Source organism: Mugil cephalus, chromosome 19 (genome assembly GCF_022458985.1).
Source record: "Mugil cephalus isolate CIBA_MC_2020 chromosome 19, CIBA_Mcephalus_1.1, whole genome shotgun sequence".
Classification (NCBI taxonomy): Eukaryota; Metazoa; Chordata; class Actinopteri; order Mugiliformes; family Mugilidae; genus Mugil; species Mugil cephalus.
The window spans coordinates 15,990,162-16,016,301 of record NC_061788.1 but is presented as its reverse complement, the minus strand read 5'-3'; the positions used below and the strand labels follow the sequence as shown (position 1 = coordinate 16,016,301).

Below are 26,140 nucleotides of genomic sequence, written 5' to 3'. Positions count from 1 at the left end.
AAGACGCATAATTCAAAAATGTGTTAAACATATTCAAGGCATAAAACCACAGAAAACACTGAAGAGAGAAACTTTTTTGAATGATGTAAATATATCTTCATATAGTAGTAGTAGTAGTATAGTAGTATATATAGTACTGTAAAAAGAAGTTTCTTCACCAACACTGTTCTGTGTCATTGTAATAAATAACCTGATAATTTAGACACTAACTACATAAAAAATGCAAGAAACAACAGCAACGATTGTGCGTGATAAATCTCCTGGCTGGGGTGGGACTGGTCACCAAGGCGGTCCACAAGTCCGATGCAGGTCGAACAAGTTTGACAAGCCACAACCTTATTTCTAAGGGAACCAAATCCGTCCTTTAGGGACAGATGCATATGGAGTTAAAAGATTAATTAATATGGGATGAGTGGATAGGACACTAAAATACACATCAAATATTTTTTTTCAAGGATGCCTTCAGTCATTTTAGGTAGTTAATATGATGTTGACGCATGTTCAATTGTCAGTTTTTTGGATGTTTTATTTTAGTTGTGATGTGACATAATGCCGACCACAAGTTGCCATGTCAACCACTTCGTAAAGTGGAACTGTTGGACCATGAGAGTTGTAAAAACAAAAAAATAGAGGCTTTCCACTTTCGGACCGTACTGCACAGACCCTGGATCCAAAGTCGCAAGAGCCGTTGCTCATATCCAGGGAAAAATAGCATCAGTTTGGCCAATGCAAGGAAGTGGAAACTCACCATCCATATTTATGTGGTTTATGGTTTAGAGCAGAGCCGTGTATTGGACAGACAATACTAATGACTAATTACAAACTAATAACTAACTAATTACCAACTAATTGCAACCATATCTGGTTTAACAGAACGTAATTTCACTATTAAAATGTTACATAAGATTAGATTAAAGGCAGGTTCAGTCAGAGTAGCTCTTTAAAAATTCTTGACCGCTGTATCATTTAAATATGCAAAAGAACAGAGAGTTATTTCATGTGCTGTAACAGGCTGGAATTAGAGCACAAGCGAGCGCTCTTTACCTGTAAGCACCACTGCTTTACGTAAGAGAGAACATTCTTAAGGCTTTAAATAGTCTAGTGTGTCTGAGTGTCGACTGAAGTGGTAATGCTGTAAGTGCGTGACATCAAAGCTGAGACTTTCACGTGTAATTTCTCCCAAAAGAGAGAAACGCAACAACTTAAACTAAATGCGCATTATCTCACATATATCTTCGCCAGGATGCTGGAAAAGCGAATCAATATTCATATGTGATATTTGTATTAGCGCGCATTGTACTGTATTTCAGAGAGGAGACTGATGAAACAAGGAAACTGGTGGGAATGTTTGAAGAGGAGCCTTGTGCATGCAAAAAGGCATGTCACAGGGTGCACGCTGACTTCAAGGAGAAAGGAAAGGAGGAAGAGAGTGGGAGAAGGGATAGAGAGGATACAGTGAAAGAAATGATGGAGGAAATTAATGGGAAAGAGAGAGGCATGAATGGGAAGGGCGTAAAGAGAAAGGTGAGAAGTGGCATCTTTTCTGATGCTTGTGTCGTAAAAGAAATAGATGCGGGATATGAGGCATATGGAGGAGTGGAAATGGAGGAGATTAAGGGATTCAGTGTATTAAAAACCTGTAGGGTGTGGGGCTGTCACAAAAACTTAAGGTGAGACAGAATATTAATGTACCTATCTCCTCTGTGTCAGTTCTCATTTCGTGTTTAATTTGGCCTGGCATTAGCACACTTTCAAAGAACTGCCGCAGATCGTGACTAAGATGTGCAGACAACCGTCACAAACGTACAGGCCTCCCTCATACTACTGCGAGAGGAGCTTTTTTATTTTTTTTTTAACACTTCACCTTGACTGTATTGACTGAGCTCAACGCAGGCCCTGATATGTGAAAAGCATCCAGTTTGTAGCTGTACACTTGTATGCCAGTCCACTAATCCACCCACAAATTTTCCTGTGTTTAGACTATAATTATCTTTAATCTTTCATACCATCTGTCCCTCACTCTATTCCATCGCTCTACAAAAAAAAGAGTCTTCAAACGCTTTCAAAACAAAACCTTTTTCTTTTTAACCGCCCCCGCTCTCAATTTTTTTCTTACCGTGCCAGCCCATGGAGTAGGGAAAAGAGACTTCAAACAGATTGTCATATTTGGTCAGCAGTCGCTTCATTATGATGGCCAGACCTGATAAACAACAAGACAGACAGAGATAAAGTGAGACAACAGGAGGGAGGAAGAAGAAATTTGTTAGGGAGCATTGTTAATGCTGAGTGACATAAGGAAGCAGAGATAAACAGACGCGATGTATATGTTTCAAAAAAAAAAAGAAGAGAAAAATGTACAAGGAAACATGTTACAAATTGGAAGAAGATTCATTCTGATTACCAAATTAATAATTCACTTTATTTATGGGCGTCTTTCAAAGGATTCGAGGACAGCAGAGTTTTGTCAAAACATAAATCAAACAAAGACGAAACCCAAAATAAGAAGTTGATGATTTGCGAAAAATCAATTCAAGTTCGCAGGTAGAGAAAGAAGAAGAATGCAAATGGCACACGGGAGTTCCAGGAGCAGACGAATGATTGAAGACTCTTGACCCCATGGTGATCAAGCGGGCACACAGCGTAGCAAAGATGGATGGCTGAAGAGGATCTGACAGTGCAGGAGGCTGTGTTGATATGAGGGAGTTCAGAGAGATCCAAATGCGTGAGGTGAGGGAGGGCATTAAAGATGCAAAGCGGAGTCGTGAAAGTAATACATTTAACGTTGCTGGAGAACATCCCGTTCTCCCCTCCATGGAAGGAGTTCTGGTTGTCATGAAAGTCTAACGGACCAGAGAGACGGTGCATATATAAACAAAAAACACACAAATTGATTTCCTTTTTCACACACTGAACGGGTGAAATATTCGCACATCAAAAACCCAATTAAATTGAATAACATATACAGCATAATGGGAAAACAAAGACCTTGATCATACCTGGCACTGACATGTGTAAGCAAGGTTTACCAGCGACAAATGACATAAACTGATTTTGTCCAGGACCTCTGAGCCCATAGAGATATCATACGCGCCCATCAAACATTTGGGTGATTTAGTTTCCTTGAACACACTTATGAATTCAGCTTCCAGTGCACCAGGCACAGGAGGTGCATTGTTGCTTCGTATTACAGATTTAGTCTTTCCAAATGAAATGAAATGAATGAAAAATACGCGTCGATGCTTCTCTGGATGTATATCAAGAAAGTAAGATCTGATCACAGGTGGTCACTCCAGACACGGTCACTCCATGCGTTGAGACCTTTCTACCTAATGATCCAACCCCCACATATTAATACAGGCTAGATTTTCTACAATTAAATACTGTGCCTAAAGTGCTTCTTCTTCTGGGTAAATGAACATGTTACACACCTGGAATCAAACCAGTTTTTCGCCGAGTTGCAGAGTCCCCCCCCCCCAGACTGCTTTAAATTGCCTTATCGCGGTCTCAGTCACTCACCCTGTCAGTGTCTTTACCCACACACACAAACACTCACCCTCCCTCTCCTCTGGTGTCAGGTCGTTGATTCTGAGGACATGTCGTCGTGGTAACAGCAGCGTCTGGTAGGGCCACGTGGCCCAGTATGGAACCACTGCCAGCCAGTCAGGACTCTCCACCACCACACGCTCCTAACAGGAGAGGCAAATTAAAATGCTTGAGGCGATGCTGTGGTTTAAAGGCTTTTATGGTTGAAAAAAAAAAAACTCAAAAAACGCAGGTACAAAACTAAGCACAAACACCAGAAACACCAGACTCAATGACTTGTGTCAGGAGTAGGAAAGATTATTTCAAGATTCAAATTAACTTTTATGTTAATTAATTATCTTGTTTGGCATATACTGTAAACAGTATTGAAGCTGAATGATGGGGAGATGACGTTTATCCACAGTACATTAGAAGGAAACAACGCAAATGAATGAATAGACAGGATTAGAAATCATTTGCTTCTGAATCATTAAAAAGAGCTTCGCAGTAACCAGAACAGCACAGATAAAACTGAGTAATTTTTTTTTAAACTAAGAAGTCCCTTTTTTATATCAAAGTGAGTTCAAAATAGTAATAAGACAGGTCAGCCTGGATTGGCCATTTTCAGCCTGATTATCATGAACTGTTTAAATGCAAAACGTGTGTGAAGCCAAGACTAAATAAGCTGATGAGTGAATCCTTCAGAAACAGATCAGATTTTTTGCATGTGTCTATGTCTGTGTGTCCTAAATCTGAAATGGCACTTGCAAATTTAAGTTTTTCTTCGCATTTTAATTCTGGTTGGAGCATTTACGTATATATATATATGTATGTACGTATATTTATGTACATCTCCTAACACAATTATTGCATGACATGTTAGCACTGATTTGGTTTTCAATAACCCCTGAGAATAATGTAGGACACTTTAGCAGCTACATGCTAATCTAGTTGTTAAAATATTACGAGCGTGACAAAACAGAACCATACAATAAATGTAGTGCAGTAGAGTTGTGTGTCTGTTCCTTGCGCGTTTACATGGACTCTAGTATTTCACTAATAATTAAAGAAAGTGTCACTTCTTTAGTACGTGTGAATGTATCTATACAGTATCACTATACGCTTAGTATCATTTAAAATAGCTTTGTTTAGAACACATAGACAGACGTATAAAATATGGCAGCTCAATCAAAATTTTCTTCTTCTGACTGATGCATTGGGGCATGTTAAGACGTCTATTTACAGATGGTATATTGTATAATACGCCACATGAATAAGTACAGGTTTACAGACGCACAGAGCACCATCCAAATAACACTGCTATCAACTGCCAGTTCTGGCCTCGGTTACCTTAGTAACTCACAAATGCAGCATATCCACTTCAGTTTGTGGCAACTGGATCACTGACATATAATGAAACCTGTTTCGCCGTGCTAATAAGAAACAGAGAGCCTGTTAAACAAGCCAGATAGCCATCCAAGTACTGTCTATTCTGAGGTACATCCTGTACACAACTGTGTTTGTTATATAACTTTCATTGTGTGACTTTGCCTCGTTCTTGAGAAACAGAGCTGAGAGCATAATAGCAGTGTAGCCCTCTTGTTCGTAAAGCGTCGAGTTGGGCAGAGGCATTTTCACTGAGGTCTGGCTGAGATTAGGCAGATCAATTCACAGTAGACCTGGACCTAAATTTGAGGACTGCGTGTTCTCAATCCCCGTTTCTCTCCATCTGCCCGTGGCTTTACGTGCTCCTTATACAGCATCATAAATAATGCCTTTAGTATTCATATTGGTACATGGTGGCTGTATTTGAATGTCCATACATTCAGCATACCTGCAGCCAACTAAACTGAACAGCCACTATTATTGTATTTTTTTTTTTTTAAATACTACACATAAACTAATACCAGAAACCCACCCGTGCAGAGCGAGTGCAGGCATGCTTAGTTAAATAAATCTCCCACAGGTTTGAACAAGCTTGTCCAGCAAGGAATTAGTGCATACTGTAATTAATGGATCTACAGGGAATACAGTGATGTTTAATAACTGTGGAGAAAATCACAAGGTAAGAATCACAAAGTGTTCAGTTCTCTTAATGAAGTGCAGTAGCTGCATAGGAGACTATTTGGTGCCCAGTGCAATAATATGTAGAGTAGACTGTATCTCCTTCAAGATTAATTTCGAGAGGACGAAAGTGAGCAAGCGGTGTGCAAGAGGACATTATATTAATACTGTGCATCTGAAAAGTATGTAGAGAATGTCACAGTATTGGGCATTGCTGGTTTGATCAAACATTTAAAACTTTTTTTTTTTTTTGCTAAATATTAGTTTGTATTTGAGTCGAGATTTCAGCTTTGTCCTTCACTTGGATCCCTCTTCTGAATTCTCCTCAAACTTGTTTTCCACACTTCTGCTCGCTTCCAATACTTTTAAACGGGATTATAAAGTAGCAGAATGAAGATGGAAAACTTGAGAACGGGGATGGAGAAGACAGATTGAGGAGGACGGGGATGGGGTGTGTGAGCCGAAGACAGAGTGAGGAAGTGGAGGATATCCCGAAACAGACGCCCCAAAGACAGCAAATCCCACAGAGTTGTATTCAATTAGCTTAGAAAGTTTCAGTTCCAAAGTCAAGAGTGTCACCTGGGAGTCGAAGCCCAATTCAGACTCCTCTAAACACTGCAGTGTGCCAATTTACGGTCCTCACCTCAGGTCAGAGAGACAGGAAAAAGAAAGGGAGAGACACACATGCTAGTGGCGGACGACGCATTCTTGCGCGCACACCCTCACACACACTTGTGCTTCCACTCTGATTTTATAAAGGTTAGTCCCCAAGAGCAGCTGTCTAGGAGACTCTAGTGTCTACTCGGCTCTTCTTAAAACCTTAATGCTATCGTCTTTATCTCACTCGCACACACACACACTCCCAGTAGAACAGGTCAGCTCCTTACCTACACATCTCTCTCTAACTTTGTTTCCGTGTTTGTGTCTTTACTCGTCTCTCTCTCCTCTTTTGAGTCCTTCTTTTGACCTTTCTCTTTCTCTCTCTCGCGCCTTACTTTGAGCCGAAACTCCTTTCGGTTAATTTTATGCTCATCATCGTGCCCATTTTCTCCCTTCAACTATTGTTGAGCAGTGCAGTGAGATGCTTTTCTTTTTCTTTTTTTTTTTTTTTAAGCCGCTCAAAAAAATCTAATTTAATGCAGGGGTTGGACGAGAGTGGAGAAGGCCTCTTCTTGAGACGAACCCTGAGTGGTTATCATCTGAGTGTAAGTGGCTAATCTATAAAAATAATGGTAGTGATCTTCTCAAGGAAAAGGAAAAAGAACACTTCAGAAAAGTGAAATCCACTGCAGCAAAGAAAAACTATGAAACTATGAAAAAACAGATTATGCCTGCCAGGATTTTCTTGGTTGTGTACTTGATACCAGATTATATGTGTTCCCTTTCATCTTTTTTAAGAGGTAAACTTGGGTTTTTAGAACTGCAACTTACTTCATGTCGTGGGAAATTTGTTATATATCTGTACATATCTGTACTAATATTACACTGTCTGTGTTCCTTGTTTGTCTCTTGATTGGTTATTAGTCTCATCTGTGTTGATTGCCCTCATGTGTCTCACCTGTGTCTTGTCATCCCTCAGTCCTCATGTGTGTATATATAGCCCTGCCTTTACCTTTGTTCCTGGTCGCGTCGTTAATGTCACCTTCATGTCTTCATGTCATGTTCCATGTTTTCACGTGTCCATGTATCCATGACATGTTGAAGATTTCTTTAGATTTTTGGATTTTGGTTTTCCTGCCGTGCGCAGCGCCTTTTGTTAATTATTAAAAACCTTTTTGTTTGAGATCCTGCCTCATCAATAGTCCTGCATCTGGGTTCCCCCCCCCAGACATCTTCCCTAAGATAGAGGCATAAGCAAGTGTTGGGAACTTGTCATTCCAGAGAGTAATGTCTACAGATGGAGTCAGGCTAGTTGCTTCCCACTGCTTCCAGTCTTTATGCTAAGCTAAACTTATTGACTGCTGGCTGTAGCTGCATTCAGTTCTGCCTTTAGAGGGATGACAGTCCATCATCTCATCTAATATGCAATAACATTTCCAAAAGCCATTACAATTCTTTTCAATTCTTTTACTGGCAAAACTAAACTTTTTTTTTTTTTGCACAGTGAAATGCTAAAAGGTTTATTGAAACAGATGCATATGTACAAAAACATGGAAATGGTGCACTACAATTGCTGCGTTTCCATAGAGTATATTAAAGGGAAGGTGCAGCTAGTTAATCTGAGTGACATGAGATAAGATAAACTGGCAACACATTTGGTTGGTGAATAAACACAAGTGAAATCAGTTTCATTTCGTTTTTATCTTTGAATCCAACCTGAGTTGAAATACGTATAAAAATAAAGTGGCATAAGTAAGCCATCTCCCCACAGTCTGAGGATAAAAATTCACGTGTCTGTCAAGTTTTATCCACCTGCAAGAAAGTTCACAGATCCCACCAAGTGTTTGCTCACTAATAAGACATTTGCCAACATGCTAAATGCGCTCAGCGCTGTCTGCGGTGACGGCCGCTGCTGATGCTCCGCACACATCCCGGTGAAACTCTCAAACAACACGTGTGCGCACACACTTGCACAGAGTTTTCCTAATCTTCATGCAGGTTGAAGATGAACGCTGCAGCATTATGCTAATGAGCATCTCCGCTGTCCAATCACACGCTTCACTAACTAGGAGACAGGCAGCGGATGTGGATGGGAAATCAAAACAGAAGGGTGTGGGAAGGGAGCGGCAGGGAAGCAGGGTGGTAAAGGGAGGAAGTAGATGGATGAAAGCAGTAGCAATGTGAGCTGTCTTGGTCAGAAAAAAGGCACAACGGTTTTATTGTATACCTCTCTGTGTTGCGTATGTCATTTCAGAATTTCCTATAACATGTATGTTGTACAATTCACGGTTGAACAGAGTTTAGCACAATTTTCAAAAGTCCATGACAATAATAATAATTACCTCAAATTATCTGTTTTCAGAATTTGCATCATAAACTTCCTTCTCTTAGGGATTGTTGAAGCATATTAAATGAAATATAAGAGAACATAAACTGAAGTTGAATCAGAGGCAATACTGCCTCCAAAGTTTCTGTTGGTAAAAAATGAGCTTTAAATATGCTTTGTGTGTTTATGTGTGTGTTGTGTACCTTTTTCTCTGCTTCTTGTCTGGCGTACTGCAGCAGCATCGGCTCCCCGTGTTTCTGGTAGTAGGCTCTCTGACAGCGGTCTGACAAAGCCGGTTCATTGGGCAGGAAGCTGCTGGCCCACACCTATGATGTCATAAAAAGGACAACGATGACAAAACATCGACAACGACATTATGTGTTTGTCTATACGGAATTAAATGGATGCAAAGTAAACCTGCCCGCTTTTTGCCACTGCCATAACTCTAAATGACCGCGTTACATCTGTGATTTAATAGGGGTACTTATCTTTAGCACTCCATCAATACATGCTTTACAGATGCAGAGATTTCTGAGTTTCAGAACACCTTTTTTTTTTTTTTATTCCTTCGGGGTTTAGATTGATAAATAGATTTTCCCCCGCACCCATGCGCTTTCATTTATTTCAATACCGAGTAAAAAATCAGCTCTCGTAGGCTGACACTTAATTGAGATAGGTACTTCATCACAGCGAAACAGCACTGGGCGGGTTACAAACACTAAAGGCCCTGAAAGCATCTTTTCTTTGTCTGCTACTTATTCAGAATCAGCTTTGTTCTGGTTCGCAAATCTTAATTTGATCTGCTCCGCGCTCAGACGTTCATTTTCATTGGTTTCTATTGGGAACCACAACATAGTGGGACCTGCAGCGCTAATCGACTTAATCAACGTCTGTATCTTATTTGAAAGAGAAAACTATGGAGAAGGTCAGCAGCTGAAAATTATTTACGCCGTTTACTGCATAATTTACAATATTCATCTGCTCATATTGTCCAATATTGTCCACTAGCTCACCTGACCCTGCTGGACTGGATTCAATAAAATGCTTAAAGCTTGCACAGTCAAACAGTACGATAAATCATGCATGTCCTGTCTTCAACCTGCCTCATCAGATTTTTTTTTTTTTTTGACTACCTGCCCACCTCTTTTTGATGTAAAGCTTACTATTTGCCCTTAATCTTAAAAGGATTTTCACTCCCCCAATCTTGTCAGTGTGCCTGTAATAATTTAATTGAGTGAAAAAGTGTGTATTCAGGCGTCTTCTGCCTCAACACAAAAAAAAATGTGTAGTGAAGTGTCACATTAAGGATGTGTACATTAAAGTAAATAGGCCAACAAAGATAGGATCATTTATTGCTCTTTTAAAAAAATGTAGCCTAACACTTTAATTCATCAGATATATTGTGGAAGTTGTAAAAATTAAATTGCACATGATTATTAGAGCAAAGGTCTCAGGTATGTGCGTAAAAGCAGACAAATTGTCTATGGCTCCTTTCAGCCACCAGCAAGTATCACCTAGCAGACTATATTTACACTAAATCAAATGTTGGTATCAACTGTGACTGACAAAGATTGCATCCCTGGAGAAAACATTTGCTGATGCTCCTAAGCAACTGAGGTAGTGCAGGTCATTTTTCACTTTAAAAGACCCATCTGAATTTCTCCCCTCCACAAACAGCCGTGATAGTTCGCTGTTTCGGTTTGGAGTAGTTTTAAGCCTCATTTTTACTGCATTTCAGAAAGCTGTTATGGATAACTGAACATCTCGTCAGACATCCACAATATCCATGTTTGCACTTTACGGTATTCCAGCGGCTGTAAAATGAGAGCAGCAGTGCCACATAAATTAAAGATTCAATTGCAGACTCGGCGCGCACTGATAAATCCATAACCGAGAAAACATTTACATACAGTAAATTTACATAACATTTGAGATGTTGAACGGGAGGTATTGACATATGGGTTTGTTAAAATTGCCACCCACACTAATGAACACAAGTATATGCAGGAAGGCATGCAAACGGTGCACTAAAATGCAACGTGCTGTATAGTCAAGCTCTGACAAGTGAAGTCTTCATCAGAATATTGGTTAGTTGTTGCTCCACTGACTCACTGTGTTTTTTGTTTTTTTTTTCCATCTGGGACTTTCTTTTAGCCTCTAATTTGGTGTCTTTTCAGTATTTGTCTTAGATTGTAAAGACCCTAAAGGCCAGTGAAATGTCACATATAAGTAACATGAGTTTCATCAGGAGTTGGTTTTCTAAGAACATTACACTATCGCGTCGTGAATAGAGTGATAATCAGATAATCATTCTCTGCTGCTTTAAGCAGCACGGCTTCAGCCCGCATTGTGCATTGTTCACTGATTAAACACCTCCACTTTTTTCACCCAGAATTCAATGCAGGAGCGATAATGCCACGGGCTACTTGATATTCTTATTCCCCCTTTACTCAAGGGGAAGGTAAGTTCGTACGGGGAATGCAGTTCAAGAGCCCTAAAAGCCAGGAGGTCTCCTAGATACGTGTCCTGGTTTTATATTAATGAACAACGCTTTGTATGTAATAAAGCAAATTAAATAATGTAACAAGTTTCAAAAAACAGGAAATTATTCATGATTACTGACCCACATGGTTAATCTGTAATCACTGCTCATCCACATGCCTCCAGGGCTGATTGATAATCATGACCTAAGGCAGAAGGACATAAGCTATCCAGTCTTTGCTACGCGTAGATGTATTTTAAGTGATTATGCAGCAAGTTTGAAGCTAATAACTTCTGTGGTATTTCTGTTTTGGGTAACTGAATATTGTAAATCAGCACTTTCCTAGGACCTGGACAACATCTGCCTCAGTGCAGCTTTCTGCTACTTTAGTGGTAAAGGCTTATGACCCAGTGAGTGTATATAAAGACTGACAAACACTCCATGACGGCACCCACAGGACTCCTGAAAGCAGTTCTGAAGCTCAATCTGGGTGGCGCTGGCCATCACCATCTTGCTAGTGTCTGATCTGCCTAACTTGGAGCAAATTCAAAAATGAAGATGAAGTGGTAATAAAAAGAGCAACGGCTACAAGTTTTCGAGGCCCCTGCTTGTCGCTCAAAGCAGCCACGGGCTTATTCGCACATAAATTTAAGCCTTGATGTGATTTAAATGACGTTGTTCCATAAAAAAATAATAACAATAGTTCCATAAACTGTCTCAATTCAGATCCAGCCTGCAGCTAATTTGAGGAATTGCAGGTTTTGGTACTTCCCTGTTGGTTTTAGTTTTTCAAGAAGCCTTTTCGTAAGTAAGCAATGAATAGGCTCCACAGTCACTGGACGGCACATAAGTAGTTGTTGAGAAAATGTGCAAGGTTTTCTAAAACTGAATCCTTTGGTCATGAACTGAAATCAATCACCCCTTCCAAAAAGTATGGATAGAAGGTACATGTGCCTACAAAGTAGCTATGTTTGTATTTGCACACCTGTGTTTTTGTCTACACTGATCTATTACCTGGCCAACAGCTGATTCTAAGAGAGAGTAAAGTGAAGATAATGCACAAGAGAAAAATAGTGAATACAATCCTTTCCCACAAGAGAGAATTTCTGAGGAGGTATCACAATGCTATCGGTCCTTTAACTTTAGCTTCCAAGTGCTGCTGTTAAAGATTGAAGTACATACTGTACTTAGAAAGTAAACAAGAACTCAAAACCCATCTCCCCCTGGGAGGTCTCCACATGCACTCTGAGCACATCCTAGACTTAATACAGTACATACTTTTGGGCGACTTACATAAAAAAAAGGATATTACTATTCCAGAAGTGTACATTCTCCTTCCATCCCTTAAATAAAAATATATACAGCTCCATCCCTGAGAGACCAAAGTTATCAGAAGCAACGCTGCCTCCAGAACATGATTAACATTTTCTGTTCGTTATTCTTCAAAGTTTCAGATCTGTGCTCTGTGCGTTTTGGCCTGAAGGGGTTGCCCGGCTGTACATGCAGACACACAAACTACTCTTTTCTTGGACTTTGATGTCTTAAGAATGGAAATAATGGACTACGGGGAACTAGAAACAAAAAAAGAGACAGTGCTCAAACTTGTAAAAAAAAAAAAAAGTTTAATCGAAGTCCATGTCCAGTTTTAAATTGTGCATGTCAATAGCTTCAATAACTGTGATTTAAAAGTTAATTTATGTCAGGAATTCAATCCAAAAGTGAAACTCATACTCATTACACATAGGGTTATTGTATTTCATGCATTTATCTCTTTTAATGTGAATGATTATAGATTAAAAAAAGTATCTCAGAAAACTGGAAAAAGTTCAATATTGCCGTCTCATGGTGTCAAACTATAATTGGCTAATCAACTCGAAACACCTGCAAAGGTTTCCTGAGCCTTTAAATGGTCTCTCAATCTGGTTCAGTCGGCTACACAATCATGGGGAAGACTGCCAACAGTGGTCCAGAAGACACCTTCCACAAGGAGGGTAAACCACAAAAGGTCACCGTTAAAAAGGGTGGCTGTACACTGAGTGCTGTATCCAAGCATATTAACGGAGTTGAGTGGATGGAAAAAGTGGAGTCTGTGCTTCAAGAGCCACCACACAGACGTATCCACGACACGGGCAACAACTGTCGTATTGTTGTCCGGCCTATGTCCGGCCACACCTGAACCAGAGACAAATGTCAGAAGTGTCTAACCCTAACCCTGACTCTGTGCCTGTGTTTTTTTTAAGCACTGCTTTTATATATGTTTTATAGCACTTATTATACTTAACTTACTAACCCTGGCTAAGCACTTGGATTGGGGACATTCTGGCTGCGGAGGGTCCTCCTTCCTTCTTACCCTTACCCCCCACCCCCTCATCATGTGACTTAAATATACCCCCCAAAAAAGTGTATTTACTTTTTTCTTCCTGGATCCAGGTTTTTCAAACTTTACCTCTCCTTGACCTTGCGGCCGTGGGGAGGGAAAGAATGGCTTTTATTCTCCCTGACCCCATATCCTGTCAGTAGGCCAGTGGTATCTAATTCTACCAGAACTCTTAGCCCAGGTTAGGTTTAGGGTTGGGGTTAAGGAGAAAAGGTATGGGACTGTTGCTCAATGGTCCAAAGTCAAGGTCCCAGCGTCTGGATAAAGAATGTAAAGCAACAGAATCCAGGTCCAGTGTAAAGTTTCCACCGTCAGTGCAGATTTGGGGAGCCATATCAACTACTGGTGTTTATCCACTTTTTCAAGTCCAAAGTCAATTGCAGCCGTGTACCAGGACATGAGTCCTGCAGGACTTAGCATCTGCCAAGATTGTCAAAGCAACCAATACCTACCTGGTTTAATAACCATGGTATCACTGTACTTGACTGGCCAGCAAACTCACCTAACCTAAACCCCACAGAAAATATATGGAGTATTGTCATTGTGGAAGATGAGACACAAGACCCAACAATGTAGATGAGATGCAGACCACTACCAAAACGACCCGAGCTTCCATTTCACCTCAGCGGTGCCACAGGCTTATATTCAGTAATTCAAATATGCAGTAATTCATGCAAAATGAGCATTCACTGCACATACTGTATGCTGTACATGGACATACATTCCGTATACATACATTTTTGTATAAATATTTGAAGTATTTCAAATTTTCTGAGATAATGGATTTGGCTTTTTCATTAGCTGTAAGCCACGATCATCAAAATTAAACGAAATAAATGCTTACAATACATCACTCATGAGTTTAATTTTTGAATTACTGATGGAAAAACAGAATCTTTTGATATTTTAATTTATTGAGATTCACTTGTATATTTATCTAGCAGAATTTACAACAAACAAGTCCCAATTCAAATGAGAATTTGGCTTAATACATGTAAGGGATTCATTCATCTTAACAAAAAGGCCTATCTCTTTGCAGTGGCTGTATCTTCCTTTACTTTAAACGTCTATGAAACGGCTATGTTACTCTAAGGTCACATACTGCCATCTGTTGTTGATTTCTATATTCCAGTTTTGGAGACATTTGCAACGCAGACTCAAGTATGCTTTCACTTCAATCCATGTTGTAGAAAAGCTCCATATATATTTAGAATTTTCATTGACCAGACAGAGGGGTGGGAGATTAATCGAATTAATCAATACAAATTATATGACGGCATGTCCATTATGATTATGCATCTTCTATGAGCTCCTCACCTCGGATTTTAACTGCCTTATCTTGAATGAAGTAGGCTATTCAAATTATGTCTGGCCACATTTTTTTCACTTATTATCTAGATGTTCTCACTGATCACTTCATTCAATAACTTTGTCATGGTTGTTTCCCAGAACATGGTATATCCAAAACGAGCTTTAAGATATTTTGGCACTCATCCAAGAGGCTTCTTTAGTTTTGACTGGGGGATAGTTTAGATTTTAATTAGGAACAGTTTGTGGGTGGTGCCCTGAAACTCATAGGACTAGGGTCTGTCACTCAGGTCCAGTTTGCATATCTGAGATGCTGAACTTTCATATTATTTGTGTTTTTGACAAATTCTAAGACAAGTCTCAACCCAGAAACTATTAAATATAAACATCAAGAAATTATCAAAAATGACTGTTCTTCACAACATAGTCATGTGACTTTCAGTTATTCCTTATAAAAAAAATCCCCACCAGTCATTTCGAATTGGAAAAACCTTAGATGAGTGATGAAATGCATTCAAGAAACTCAACCTGCCTTTGTTTAGCTGGTGTTTTTTTTTTTGTTTTGTTTTTTTTTGTTTTTTTTTTGGATATATCACCCCGGTAAACTTTGTTCTCGTTGTAGCGACATTTAAGGCAGCTTTCCTGTGACATTTTATTTTGACTATGCTGACAAGATTTTTGCTTTTAAAATCTGTCCTGTTTACATTGTGCTTGCGCTCTTTCTCGACATCACAGTGTGAGGTGGCAGTTTGGCGGGAAGTGCCTCTCACACTACAAGTTATTAGTTCTGCCTGAATCACCTTATTTAACAAGAGGAAAAAAACATGAAGACAAAAACCTCTTGAGCTCCAATACAGGTGTGACCATGCATATGAAAAATGGAAGAAACAACAGACCTGCAAATACTCTTCTACACAAAATGTGACAGAGGCACACTGTAGTTGATTATTTCTGAATGAAGACTCAATTAACAGTTCGTGTCTTGAGGCTTGTCAGAACTTGTGAGTGCCTTTTTTTAAAAACAGACAGAATGAGAAATGCCCGCATCGCTGACGTGTAAATTGAATGTAAACAACTATAATGCGTATGCATGCAGTATGTGATAAAAGCACTTGTCATTTTGCACTACAGCTGAACCTTGAAAGCATCTGTAATGAAAGAAGTTGTTCGTGCATGTATGTTAATGTACATGTGGTGCATATTCTAGAAAGTAATTCCCACGGGAAGGACATTTTTATTTATTTATGAATATGAACACACTTGAAGAAAAAACCTAAATGTTAACTGGCAGGTGCACATGTGAGCCAGATATACAGTATGTATGCAAGCAAATGTGTACTGTGTGAATTTCTTACCTGGCAGTGAGGATGTGGATTTGAGCAACCCATCACAGCCCCCTTATTCTCAAAGATCTAAAACAAAACAGGGAATGGGAAACATATTACAGTACTGAGCAACAACATCCAGGGTAGGAAAGGGGTCATTCTTGCAGAACATTTTCCTATACTTCAGCTCTGGATTAACTACAGTGCAGTGATTTATTCATGATTGCTCAAAACTCTCGGGTACAGTTGCGCCCGGGGCTCTGAGCTGACAAAAAAGCTTCAAATGTTCTAGTTTTAAACATGTACATAAATGGGTTCCTAACCGCTAAATGTATGAATAAAAGCCTAAATATCATCTGCAGGTAGTACAAGAAGCATTTCATTGCTTGTTGTATAAAGTTCAGCATCCTATATTAACCATATCCTCCTCTCTCTCTCTGCTGCAGCTGCTTGAAGGTGTCAGTTTGCCCAGAGGCACCATTAAAGTCAACATGAAAGACATTAAAATGAATAACTGGAGAAAGCAGACATTATATATCTTATAATTTCTTCATTATCATAAAAAATTATCTCAATAAATTGTGAATGTTGTTAAGAACGAGCATGTGTGTATTTATGCGTTGCATACCTGCACCCATGGGTACGTAGTGCCTAGTTCTTCAACTAGCTCTGACCACTTGTCAATCACCTTGACAACCTCTTGTTTTTTCATGAGAGGCAGAGTGATGTCGGACCAGGGATGGAAACACATGACCTTACTGAGAAGGACACAAACACAGAGAATTATTACAGACTTCACTCTTAAATCGATGCACATTTAAGGCCTTTGCAGCTGGGAATTTGTAATTTACTTTTATTTCCAAATCCAGCCATTCAGTCAGGGTTAGTATAAACAAACATGGAAAATGCAGACAGAAGTTTGAAGTTTTCTTGGAAAGGGAAAATGAAAGCAAAACTTTTGTACCCACAGAACTGAATTTATCCGTCTACGTGAGGAACAGGTGCTGCGGTCAGCATGCATCAGCTTGCTATAAAGCAATATGTGTAGCAATATGTGTATAAATGGGCACAAACGAGAGCCAAATGCCTTTTTTGTTTTTGTTGCAAATCCCTGAAGAGCAGATCGGACTACATCTGTTCAGTCAGCAACACTCTCTCCTTTTGTGCAAGTTCAGATGAAGACAGCAAAGACAAAGGAAATGCTTTCCGAAATATTTACTATATGAAAAGCTTTTACAATTTATAGATAGTGTAAACATTTACAACATTACTTCTCATAGTGTATTTAATAAGCAATCGGTAACAGATATTTTCAGAAAGCATAGAAACATGAATTTCAGACCTTGAACATCTAAGTTGTTATAAAGCTACAGTTCCTTCACTTTTTAGTTTTATTTCTGGGTCTTATTTAAAAAGATCTGTTCTAAAAAGCTCATACTCAGCCTCTCATTCAGGCTCTTTTTTTCCAGCCTGAATTTTTCTTGTATCTATTAGTTATTAGAACAACAGTGTGGTCGGACAAGTAATAAATGTGTGCTTATGTAGTCTTTGCATTCATAAAAAAGAGATGCTTTATCCATTTGCCAGTGGCTGGTTCATTAAAGTAAAGTGATAACCTGCAAGATTGATGTTAGCATCACTGGTGTGAGGTGAAATTGCTGCTCAGCACTTCTTAGAGTTGTATGTTCTTGTTTCGTCTTGCTAGCAAGCTATGATTGTTACCAGCTATAAAAACTGAATGCCTGCCTCAATCTAATGACTGGTTATTGTATGATGACCACGCATACTGTATATTATCTCCAGAGCGAGAAACTTCCACTTCCACTTCCACCTCTGAAAGTGTGTGGTAGGGCCATGGCATTCCATCAAAGCAAGCCTGAGCGACCTGAGCTTGTTCAGTATTTGGGCTTAGGCATCTACAGAGATTAAATGTCACCATCTGTCGTCCTACACCACACAGCAACAGATGTGCAAGGATAAAAACAAGTTGAGCACAGCTTTCCCAGGGGCCAGTTATTGCACACTGATCACTCACATCTCATCTCAAGAGTGGGGAAACTCTGGAGATAGCCAGCAAGTTGATTTGTTTACCTCTAAATGTGTGGTCTAGAGTATTCAGTCTAAGGAAGCCTAGTCGACCTAGGACAATTTGATAATTGAGTTATTCTCCTCTTAGACATATTGAAATTTGAGTGAATGAGCTACGTTCAAAGTAAATTAAAAGCTTTTACAAGTTACACATTGTGTTGGTCACAGCATAGTCTGAGCATTCAATTACCAAGGGAGCCTGGTCGACTGAGGCTTGTTCAATATTTGCTTTGAGGGGTCAATTTGAACTGGTGACGTCCTTATGGAAGTCACTGGTGATGCCAATGCGCCAAAATGTAAAACCAAATGGTTAGTGAAAACAGAATTAGGGGCTAACTCAGTTTAAATTACATTTCTTTATATAATACATGATGTCAAACTAACAAAAACAGAAAAGCATTAGACAGAGTAGAAGAATCACAGCTGGATATCCGTGAAAGTGACAATGTTATCATTTAAACTCCAGAGGGCTGAAAGTGTATCCTGCTGGTTTTCTCATTTCCTTACCTATAAAAGTGTGACTGTCTCATTATCTTGCATTGTCAGTTGAGGTCAGTCAATATGATGAAGTCTAGACTTAAACTACAAACACATTAATGTTAATGTAGCGTTAACATTCGGTGTGACTGTATTCATAGGTAACTATTTCACAAATCGATATTTGTCTTGTTAGGTCTGATCCTATTTCAAGATCCTGAAGGGCAGTGGTATGTAATATGATATTCCACACATGTAATGGAAAGATGATAACACCAGGAACAGTCGTACTTATAATCAATCATATCTGGAGATGTTGTGAATTCTGTTTTGAAGAAGGTGAGCATGGCCAGCTGAAACATTCGTCTAATCGCGTTTTAACCACTGTAGATGGTGAAGAATAGATGTGTGTGTGCAGCTAGTACACATTTTTAATGTCTGTACAGGTTTGACAAAATACAGTCTCTGCATGGCCTGAGTGTATTTTTGCTCCACGGCTTTACAACAGCGTCAGGGGAAACCTTGTCTTGTCTTGGACCCGCGCAGCTAGTACGTGATCAATAATTGAACGCGACTTTGGTGTTTACCCTCTGAGCAAAGCTGAATGATCGTATTTATGAATTCTTCATGGGCAGGCCTAACACAGAAGTGTGTGTGTGTGTGCGTTTTAGACCTAACAAGAAACAGAACTGCATGAAACAATGTTACACAAAAACATCTACAACTACAAGTAAAAATGCAATATTTAATTTAACAAGTCTGGACTTTTGAAAACTGTAATTTTCCCATCCAACTGGTAAATTCCATCAGCATGCTCATGTGAAAACTTATAATTGGTGGATACACAGTTCAAATATCCTTCAAAATGGAATGCAGCTCTGAATCAGGACACATAAGTTTTGAGAAACGTGCGATGGATCCATGCAAAAACAGCACGCTGATGCTAAGCAGGGTTCCCATCACCACAATTTCAATTTTGACCTGATGATGCCATTGAATAAAAGCCAGAGGACCAGGAACAATTCACCAAACTTTAACACGATCTGTCCAACAGTTATTGAGATGTAACAGTGTGGCAGTGGTTTGTCAACTCACCAGCTCACTGATATTCTGACACTGCTATTCCCAGAGAAAGACGACTGGCATGACTAAAACAACAGCCAGAAAAAGAGAATCATTTCTCGTTTGTGTGAAAACTAGGATGATTTTTTTTTCTACAAACATTTGGGGACAGTTATTAATAGAGTAATGTCTCAGAAGCTAATTGCATAATAACAAAGAGCTTTAGGTTGCATGTTCTGAACAGTACACATAGTGAAACATTTATAAAGGCTGGCTTATATAGGGAATGATTTTAATGGCACTTATTAGTTTTAATGCCTTTAAATTTAGGAAAATCCAGATACATATTTGACTATATGCTTTAAATTCATATTCAGACGTACATTTCTGAATGCTTAGTTCCACAGACATCCACAGACATTTGGCTATGCTAGTAAATAACAGTAGTTTACTATACTAAGTGGGGTAATTTTTCAATTTGTACCAACTTTCCTGGACATTACCAGTTCCTTTCTAGGTTATGATGACATTACAAGGCTTGTAACAGAAACTGTGACAAATCTTTTGTCACAAGTGGTATAATAATAATAAAGCATTGGTTTTATATTGCGCTTTTCCATTTTTAGATTCTCAAAGCGCTTACAATCGTTTGCATTATTCGCTCATTCGCTCCCACAGTCACACCCTGGTGACGGCAAACTACCTCAGTAATCACAGTTGCCCTGGGGCAGGCTGATGGAAACGTGGCTGCCAATGTGCGCCTACAGCCTCTCACCACGACCAACACCAACATCACTCACTCGCAGTCATAGGTGGGTTAAGTGTCTTGCCCAAGAAATTGAACCGCCAACCTTTCGGTTATTGGACGAATGCTCTACCTCTTGAGCTACTGCCGCCAATGCGAGGTATGCGGAGAGGCAGTTTATGACTGCAGTAGGGCTGATGTGATAAACAATTAGGAATTTTCTTATGCCTTTCTCACCCCATCTCTAGCTTGTGTTGGGTTTTAAGGGGTTAAGAAAGGCCATGGGACTGTGTATAACACTGGGAAAAACTGGAAGAATGTTACTCCCGCTACCTCACCATGCAAGAGTGGAGTGGTCTACTGCTTTGCTGCAGCTGGCTCACAAGATTAGGATACACCTCACCCTGATATCTCACATGCTGGATACCAGTTACACATGGATAATGAAAGGCAGCGCTCCTTCCTTTGTCTACGGGCGGAGCCTAGGTACAACAAGGCCACTGTGTATGCTTAGATGGGGGCTTCAGTTTTTCCTACCCTTAAGGTGGATAGGCTGAAGTCTCAGTGCTGATGCAATACTTATTCTCCGTGTGCCAAATAAATAACCTAAATGTGAGAAATTGTCACATGATTTGTGCATAAACGAACTATCCTCTCCAAAAGATCCTAGGCTGAAGAAGAGGAAAATATCCTCCTTTGACACTTGTCTACCATGACGCAGATCCCCCAAATCCCTTTTTACTTCCACCTCTAATTGGCTCTCTGTAGCGCAACAAGCTCCGGTTCAGTTTCCGAGGGTGTCTTTCTTTTGATATGGGCACAAATCTGGACTGAGCAGACCACAAACAAACTAAATCAGTGGTGTGCAGTGCTTGGGTGAATTCATATCCATAAAAATCACATTTTAAAAAGAATAAAAACAAAAAACATGCCGTCTCACGCAGAGTTCGACTGAATCTGCAAGGACGAAAGAAACCCAGAAATGTAACAGTGAACGTGCAGCCGCCGCAGCACGTCAATCACCGCAGTCTCTGTGCTTCATAACTCTGGGAATGTGTGTGGCAAGCGATACCTGACAGCTTCTACATCTGCCAGCGCAGGGGATTTAAACACAGAGTTCAGTTGTCAACCGGCACATGCAGCACAGTGTTTTGATTTAATCTATTATTCAGTTGTTATGTAACTGCTGTCAGACAGAATCATCCAAGTATTCCCAAAACACAATATTCTTCAGGAGCGTTATCTTCAGACTCTCAATCATTTACAGTGGTGTGAAAAAGTGTTTGCCCCCTCCCTGATTTCTTATTTTTTTGCATGTTGGTCACACTTAAATGTTTCAGATCAAACTAATTTAAATATTAGTCAAAGATTAGTCAAAGATTAAGGAATGAAGTGAATGAAATGAAGGTTTTCACTATCAAGGGAAAAGAAATTCAAACCTACATGACCCTGCGTGAAAAGTGATTGCCCCCTAAACCTAATAACTGGTTGGGCGACCCTTAACAGCAACACATGCAATGAAGCATTTGTGATAACTTGTAAAGAGGCTTTTAAAGCAGGGTGGAGGAATTTTGTTCCACTCATCTTTGCAGAATAGTTGTAATTCAGTCACACTGGAGGGTTTTCGAGCATGAAAGGTTTAATGGCACAGCTTCTGGCCACTCAGAAGTCAGTAGTTTTTTTTCCTTCAGTCATTCAGAGGTGGACTCTCTGGTGTGTTTTGGATCATCGTCCTGCTTCAGAACCCAAGTTGTCTTCAGCTTGAGGTCACCAACAGATGGCTTGACATTTGTTTTCAGGATTTTTTGATGGACAACAGAATTCACGGTTCAATTTTTCACAGCAACTCTTCCAGGTCCTGAAGCAGCAAAACAGCCCTAGACCACCACACTACCACCACTACTGTTGGTATGATGTTCTTTCTCTGAAAAGCGGTGTTACTTTTACGCCAGATGTAATGGGAAACACACCTTCCAAAAAGCTCTTCTTTTGTCTCATCCGTCCAGAATATTTTCTCAAAAGTCTTGGGGCTCATCATGATCTTTCTTGGCCAAACTGAGACTAGCTTTTATGTTTTTTTTGCTCAGCAGTGGTTTTGGTCTTGAACTCTACCATGAGGCCATTGTAGCCCCATCTCTTTCTTGTGGTGGAGTCATGAACACCAACCTTTACTGAGGCAAGTGAGGCCTGCAGTTCTTTGGATGTCGTTGATGGGTCTTTTGTGACCTTTTGGATGAGTCTCTTGCTGTGCTCTTGGGGTAATTTTGGGCAACTCCTGGGAAGGTTCACCACTGTTCCATGTTTTCACCATTTTTGTAGATAATAGCTCTCACTTTGGTTCACGGGAGTCCCAAAGCTTCGGCTTTATAACCTTTTCCAGACTGATAGATCTCAATTACTTTCTTTCTCATTTGGTCCTGAATTTCTTTGAATCTCAGCGTGATGTCTAATTTTTGAGGATCTTTTGGTCAATTTCACTTTGGCAGGCAGGTCCTATTTAAGTGATTTCTTGATTGAGAACAGGTGTGGCATTAATAAGACCTGGGTATAGCTAGAGAAATTGAACTTATACCACAGTTTTAACAGGGAGGGCAAACACAACCATGTAGGTTTGGGTTAATAGTAAAACTGCATTTTGTGTATACTTGTGTTATCTTTGTCTGATATTTAAATCCATTTGATGATCTGAAAGTGTGACAAACATGCAAAAATATAAGAAAGAAAGGATGGGGCAAACATTTTTCACTGTATCTTTGATATGATAAAAGATGCAAGTAGGTTTTGTATGAGGTTGTAATTGTGAAAATTAATTTACTGACAGGTGAAATAGTAAGAACAGTGAGAAGCTGGGGTTAAAGAGAAAGAAACTGAAATTACTACACTACAATGTGCTATTCTGTGTATCTAATAAAGGATTAGGTCCCATGCTAAGCTCCTCAGACTTGCTATCAACATTACAATCCGGCAGTCAATATCTATAGATCCATAGCCTGGTCCACCTTGGATGAATGCCGCATTCTCATCGGAAAAAGCAACATTTGGCCTCAGGAAAATATCTATTCCTTTATTTGCACAGGGTCTTAGGGAAATATCGCTCAAGTGTTTAGTCCCAATGTGAGACAGTAATGGGGAGACATCCCCACCTGCTGGTGGCACTGGAGAACCGCATATCTTGATACATTGATGTGTCAAGTTTGTTTTGCACAAATTCAAGATGTCCTGAAAACAGGAAGCACGCAGTGCACTGATTAGCAAAATTAGCTTCATCTAATAGCTGATTATGATGGTGACAACAGCGAATTAATGATGTTTCAGTGCGACTGTTCTGATTGCACTCATCCGCTGAGACGTAAGTAGTCATAAATTTGAATGCATCACAATTTTGAAAGAGAACATTGATTACGATGCAGAATGAATAACCTAACCTGTCAGCGATATATTCATTTATATTATGCAGGTTTAATATACTCTACATATCTGATGACCTCCACTGTAGTTTCTTTTTTATTGGTAAAAGAATAGATGCAATACCAAAAATGTTTAGCTTTATAGCAGATGTGGGTCTTCAGTGCGGTTTTACACAATCAGACATTTTAAGTATTGTTTGTGACATGAAAGTATGCTCTTACCAGACGCCCCTGGCAACTTTGGACTGGAACAATGGATGCTGATCTGAACCTGAAGAACATAGAAATATAAATAAATCAAAAATAAATACATAATTCATCACATAGGAACAGTCCAGATTCTTGTGCTCTTGCTCTTGTTCACCCCTGATACGCCCACAATTGCAGTGTCATCTGAGGACTTCTGCATATTACATGACTCTGTGTTGGAGGTCTGAGGTGTACAGGGTGAAAAGGACAGGGGAGAGCACAGTCCCCTGTGGTGCTCCAGTCCTGCTGACGATAGTCAACGATATGCAGGTCTCCAACCTGACATACTGAGGTTTCAGTGAGATAGTCCGCTATCCAGGAAGTGATGTGTGAGTCCATACCCATATCTATTTGCTTGTCTCTCAGCAGCAGGGACTGCTGTGTCCATATTATACACTATATGTACACATACATCTGTAGACATGGCTACATCAATATAGAGAATGTATTTAAAGTAGCAGTTGAGCAAATGTTTATGCAGGTAGAGGCCAAAGTATTGTAGATAAATAGTTACATTTAATAGCATTTATGAAGCACTGGAACTCACCAGGATCTGGGGAATCGGGCTGGAGTGCAGGGAAGTCATTTTCAAAGACAAAGGTGCTGTCATATTTTGGATTTAGCTGGAGGAGAATACAGACACAGATGCAGATAAATAAATTAAGAAATGGGAGGCAAACCATTCTGATTTCTAGAACCAATAATATTATAAGTCATATGTTGTTTGATAAGTGCACCTGTCCAGGAGTAAATAATACTCCGTATTGATTTCTAAACGGTAGCAATGTTATAGTTTAAATGTGTTTTTTTGTGTATGGTTTTGAATGTCAGCAATATCAGTTGTAAACTGTACAGTTTAAATTAAACATTTTTATGAAGAAATTTTATGTTTTAATACAGCAAGTTTCAATCTGTTGGATGGAGTTGAGGTTTAACAGCATAGCTGACAGGCTGAGAGTCTAATTACAAGGTTACACTTTAATTAAACTGCAGCAAAACTTGCTCAGTGTAGCCAAACCATGACTTGTAATTTAGTCATATCCTTTTAGCTCTTCTCACCTCTCCATTTGCACGGGTGTTTCCAGGACAGAGTGGGTTGCGGGGGTCATATCTGGGTATGTGCTCCTCAGGGTTTTTTTCCACCTGACCAGCCCAGGGTCTCTTCATACGGTGGGCTGACACCAGGACCCAGCTGTCCCGCAGAGGGTTGTAACGCAGGTGCTGGTGCTCTAAGGTAGCCGTGCAGTAAGATAAGACAATATAATAACAAATGTTAATTAAGACTTGCCAACAATGGAATTTAATTAGTCATGTGTATAGAGATCAAGCTGATTAACTAATCACTCAAAATCTGTTTTATTTTATTAAAGCTTCCACATAAGCATTTTTATAAATAATTCTGATAGTTAAAAAAAAAAAATCTATTGGCGCTGGAGTGCAATGCTCAGTCAACACATTGGGGATCAGATGCTGTTGCAGCAACTTGCAGCAGGAACTGAAGTCACGTGACTGCACAGCTGACTGTGTGTACAGAAACCAACAAGTACCCTGTTACTAGAGCCAACTGGTTACTTGACAGTCCCATCTGGCATTTAAATACACTGATTAAACTTTTAATAAAATGAAAGCTAGATCTAGATCTGCTTCCTTAAAGTCCAGCAGTATATTGTAAATAACGTCTGTGAAAAGATTGTCCCTGTTACCGTTTACAAATGAGAGACTGACAAAACTGACAGATTTCAAACTGAGTTTGCAATTACTGCTTTTGCACCGACTTTTGCCTTCTGAAGTATATCCCGAATGAATGAAATAACTTCTTAACGCTGGGTTGATTGAAAAAACAACAACAGTAACATACCACTGGGATCAAAAGTGACATATTGTTCCCCGCTCATCTCGACAAATGCTGTTTGAGAATGTCAACTTTCCCTGGCTCTGGCACTGACCACTTGACGTCTCTGGACTTTAAGCGACTGTTTTCGACAATGTTTACAGCACTCTTTGGCCCACTTCCTGTTTTCTGATAGACGAAAGGGTGGGCTGTTTGGGGAAAATCAATCCGTTATCACAAACCATTAAAAATATAGTTATAAGACCAAAAATGGCAA

The 26,140-nt window shown here is 39.6% G+C and overlaps 1 protein-coding gene across 1 annotated transcript in view; it reads right to left on the bottom strand.

The window, feature by feature from the left end:
- Positions 1–26,034, bottom strand: part of galt (galactose-1-phosphate uridylyltransferase) — a 37,449-nt gene extending 11,415 nt beyond the window's left edge. The window contains exons 1-9 of the mRNA XM_047570536.1: positions 25,891–26,034; positions 25,092–25,261; positions 24,580–24,655; positions 24,006–24,054; positions 16,633–16,762; positions 16,035–16,091; positions 8,716–8,838; positions 3,554–3,686; positions 2,117–2,200 (exon numbers count right to left, since the gene is read on the bottom strand). Coding sequence (XP_047426492.1) covers positions 2,117–2,200; positions 3,554–3,686; positions 8,716–8,838; positions 16,035–16,091; positions 16,633–16,762; positions 24,006–24,054; positions 24,580–24,655; positions 25,092–25,261; positions 25,891–25,927 — 859 coding nt within the window. The 5' untranslated portion in view covers positions 25,928–26,034. The remainder of the gene's footprint in view (positions 1–2,116; positions 2,201–3,553; positions 3,687–8,715; positions 8,839–16,034; positions 16,092–16,632; positions 16,763–24,005; positions 24,055–24,579; positions 24,656–25,091; positions 25,262–25,890) is intronic.
- Positions 26,035–26,140: the final 106 nt, after the last annotated feature.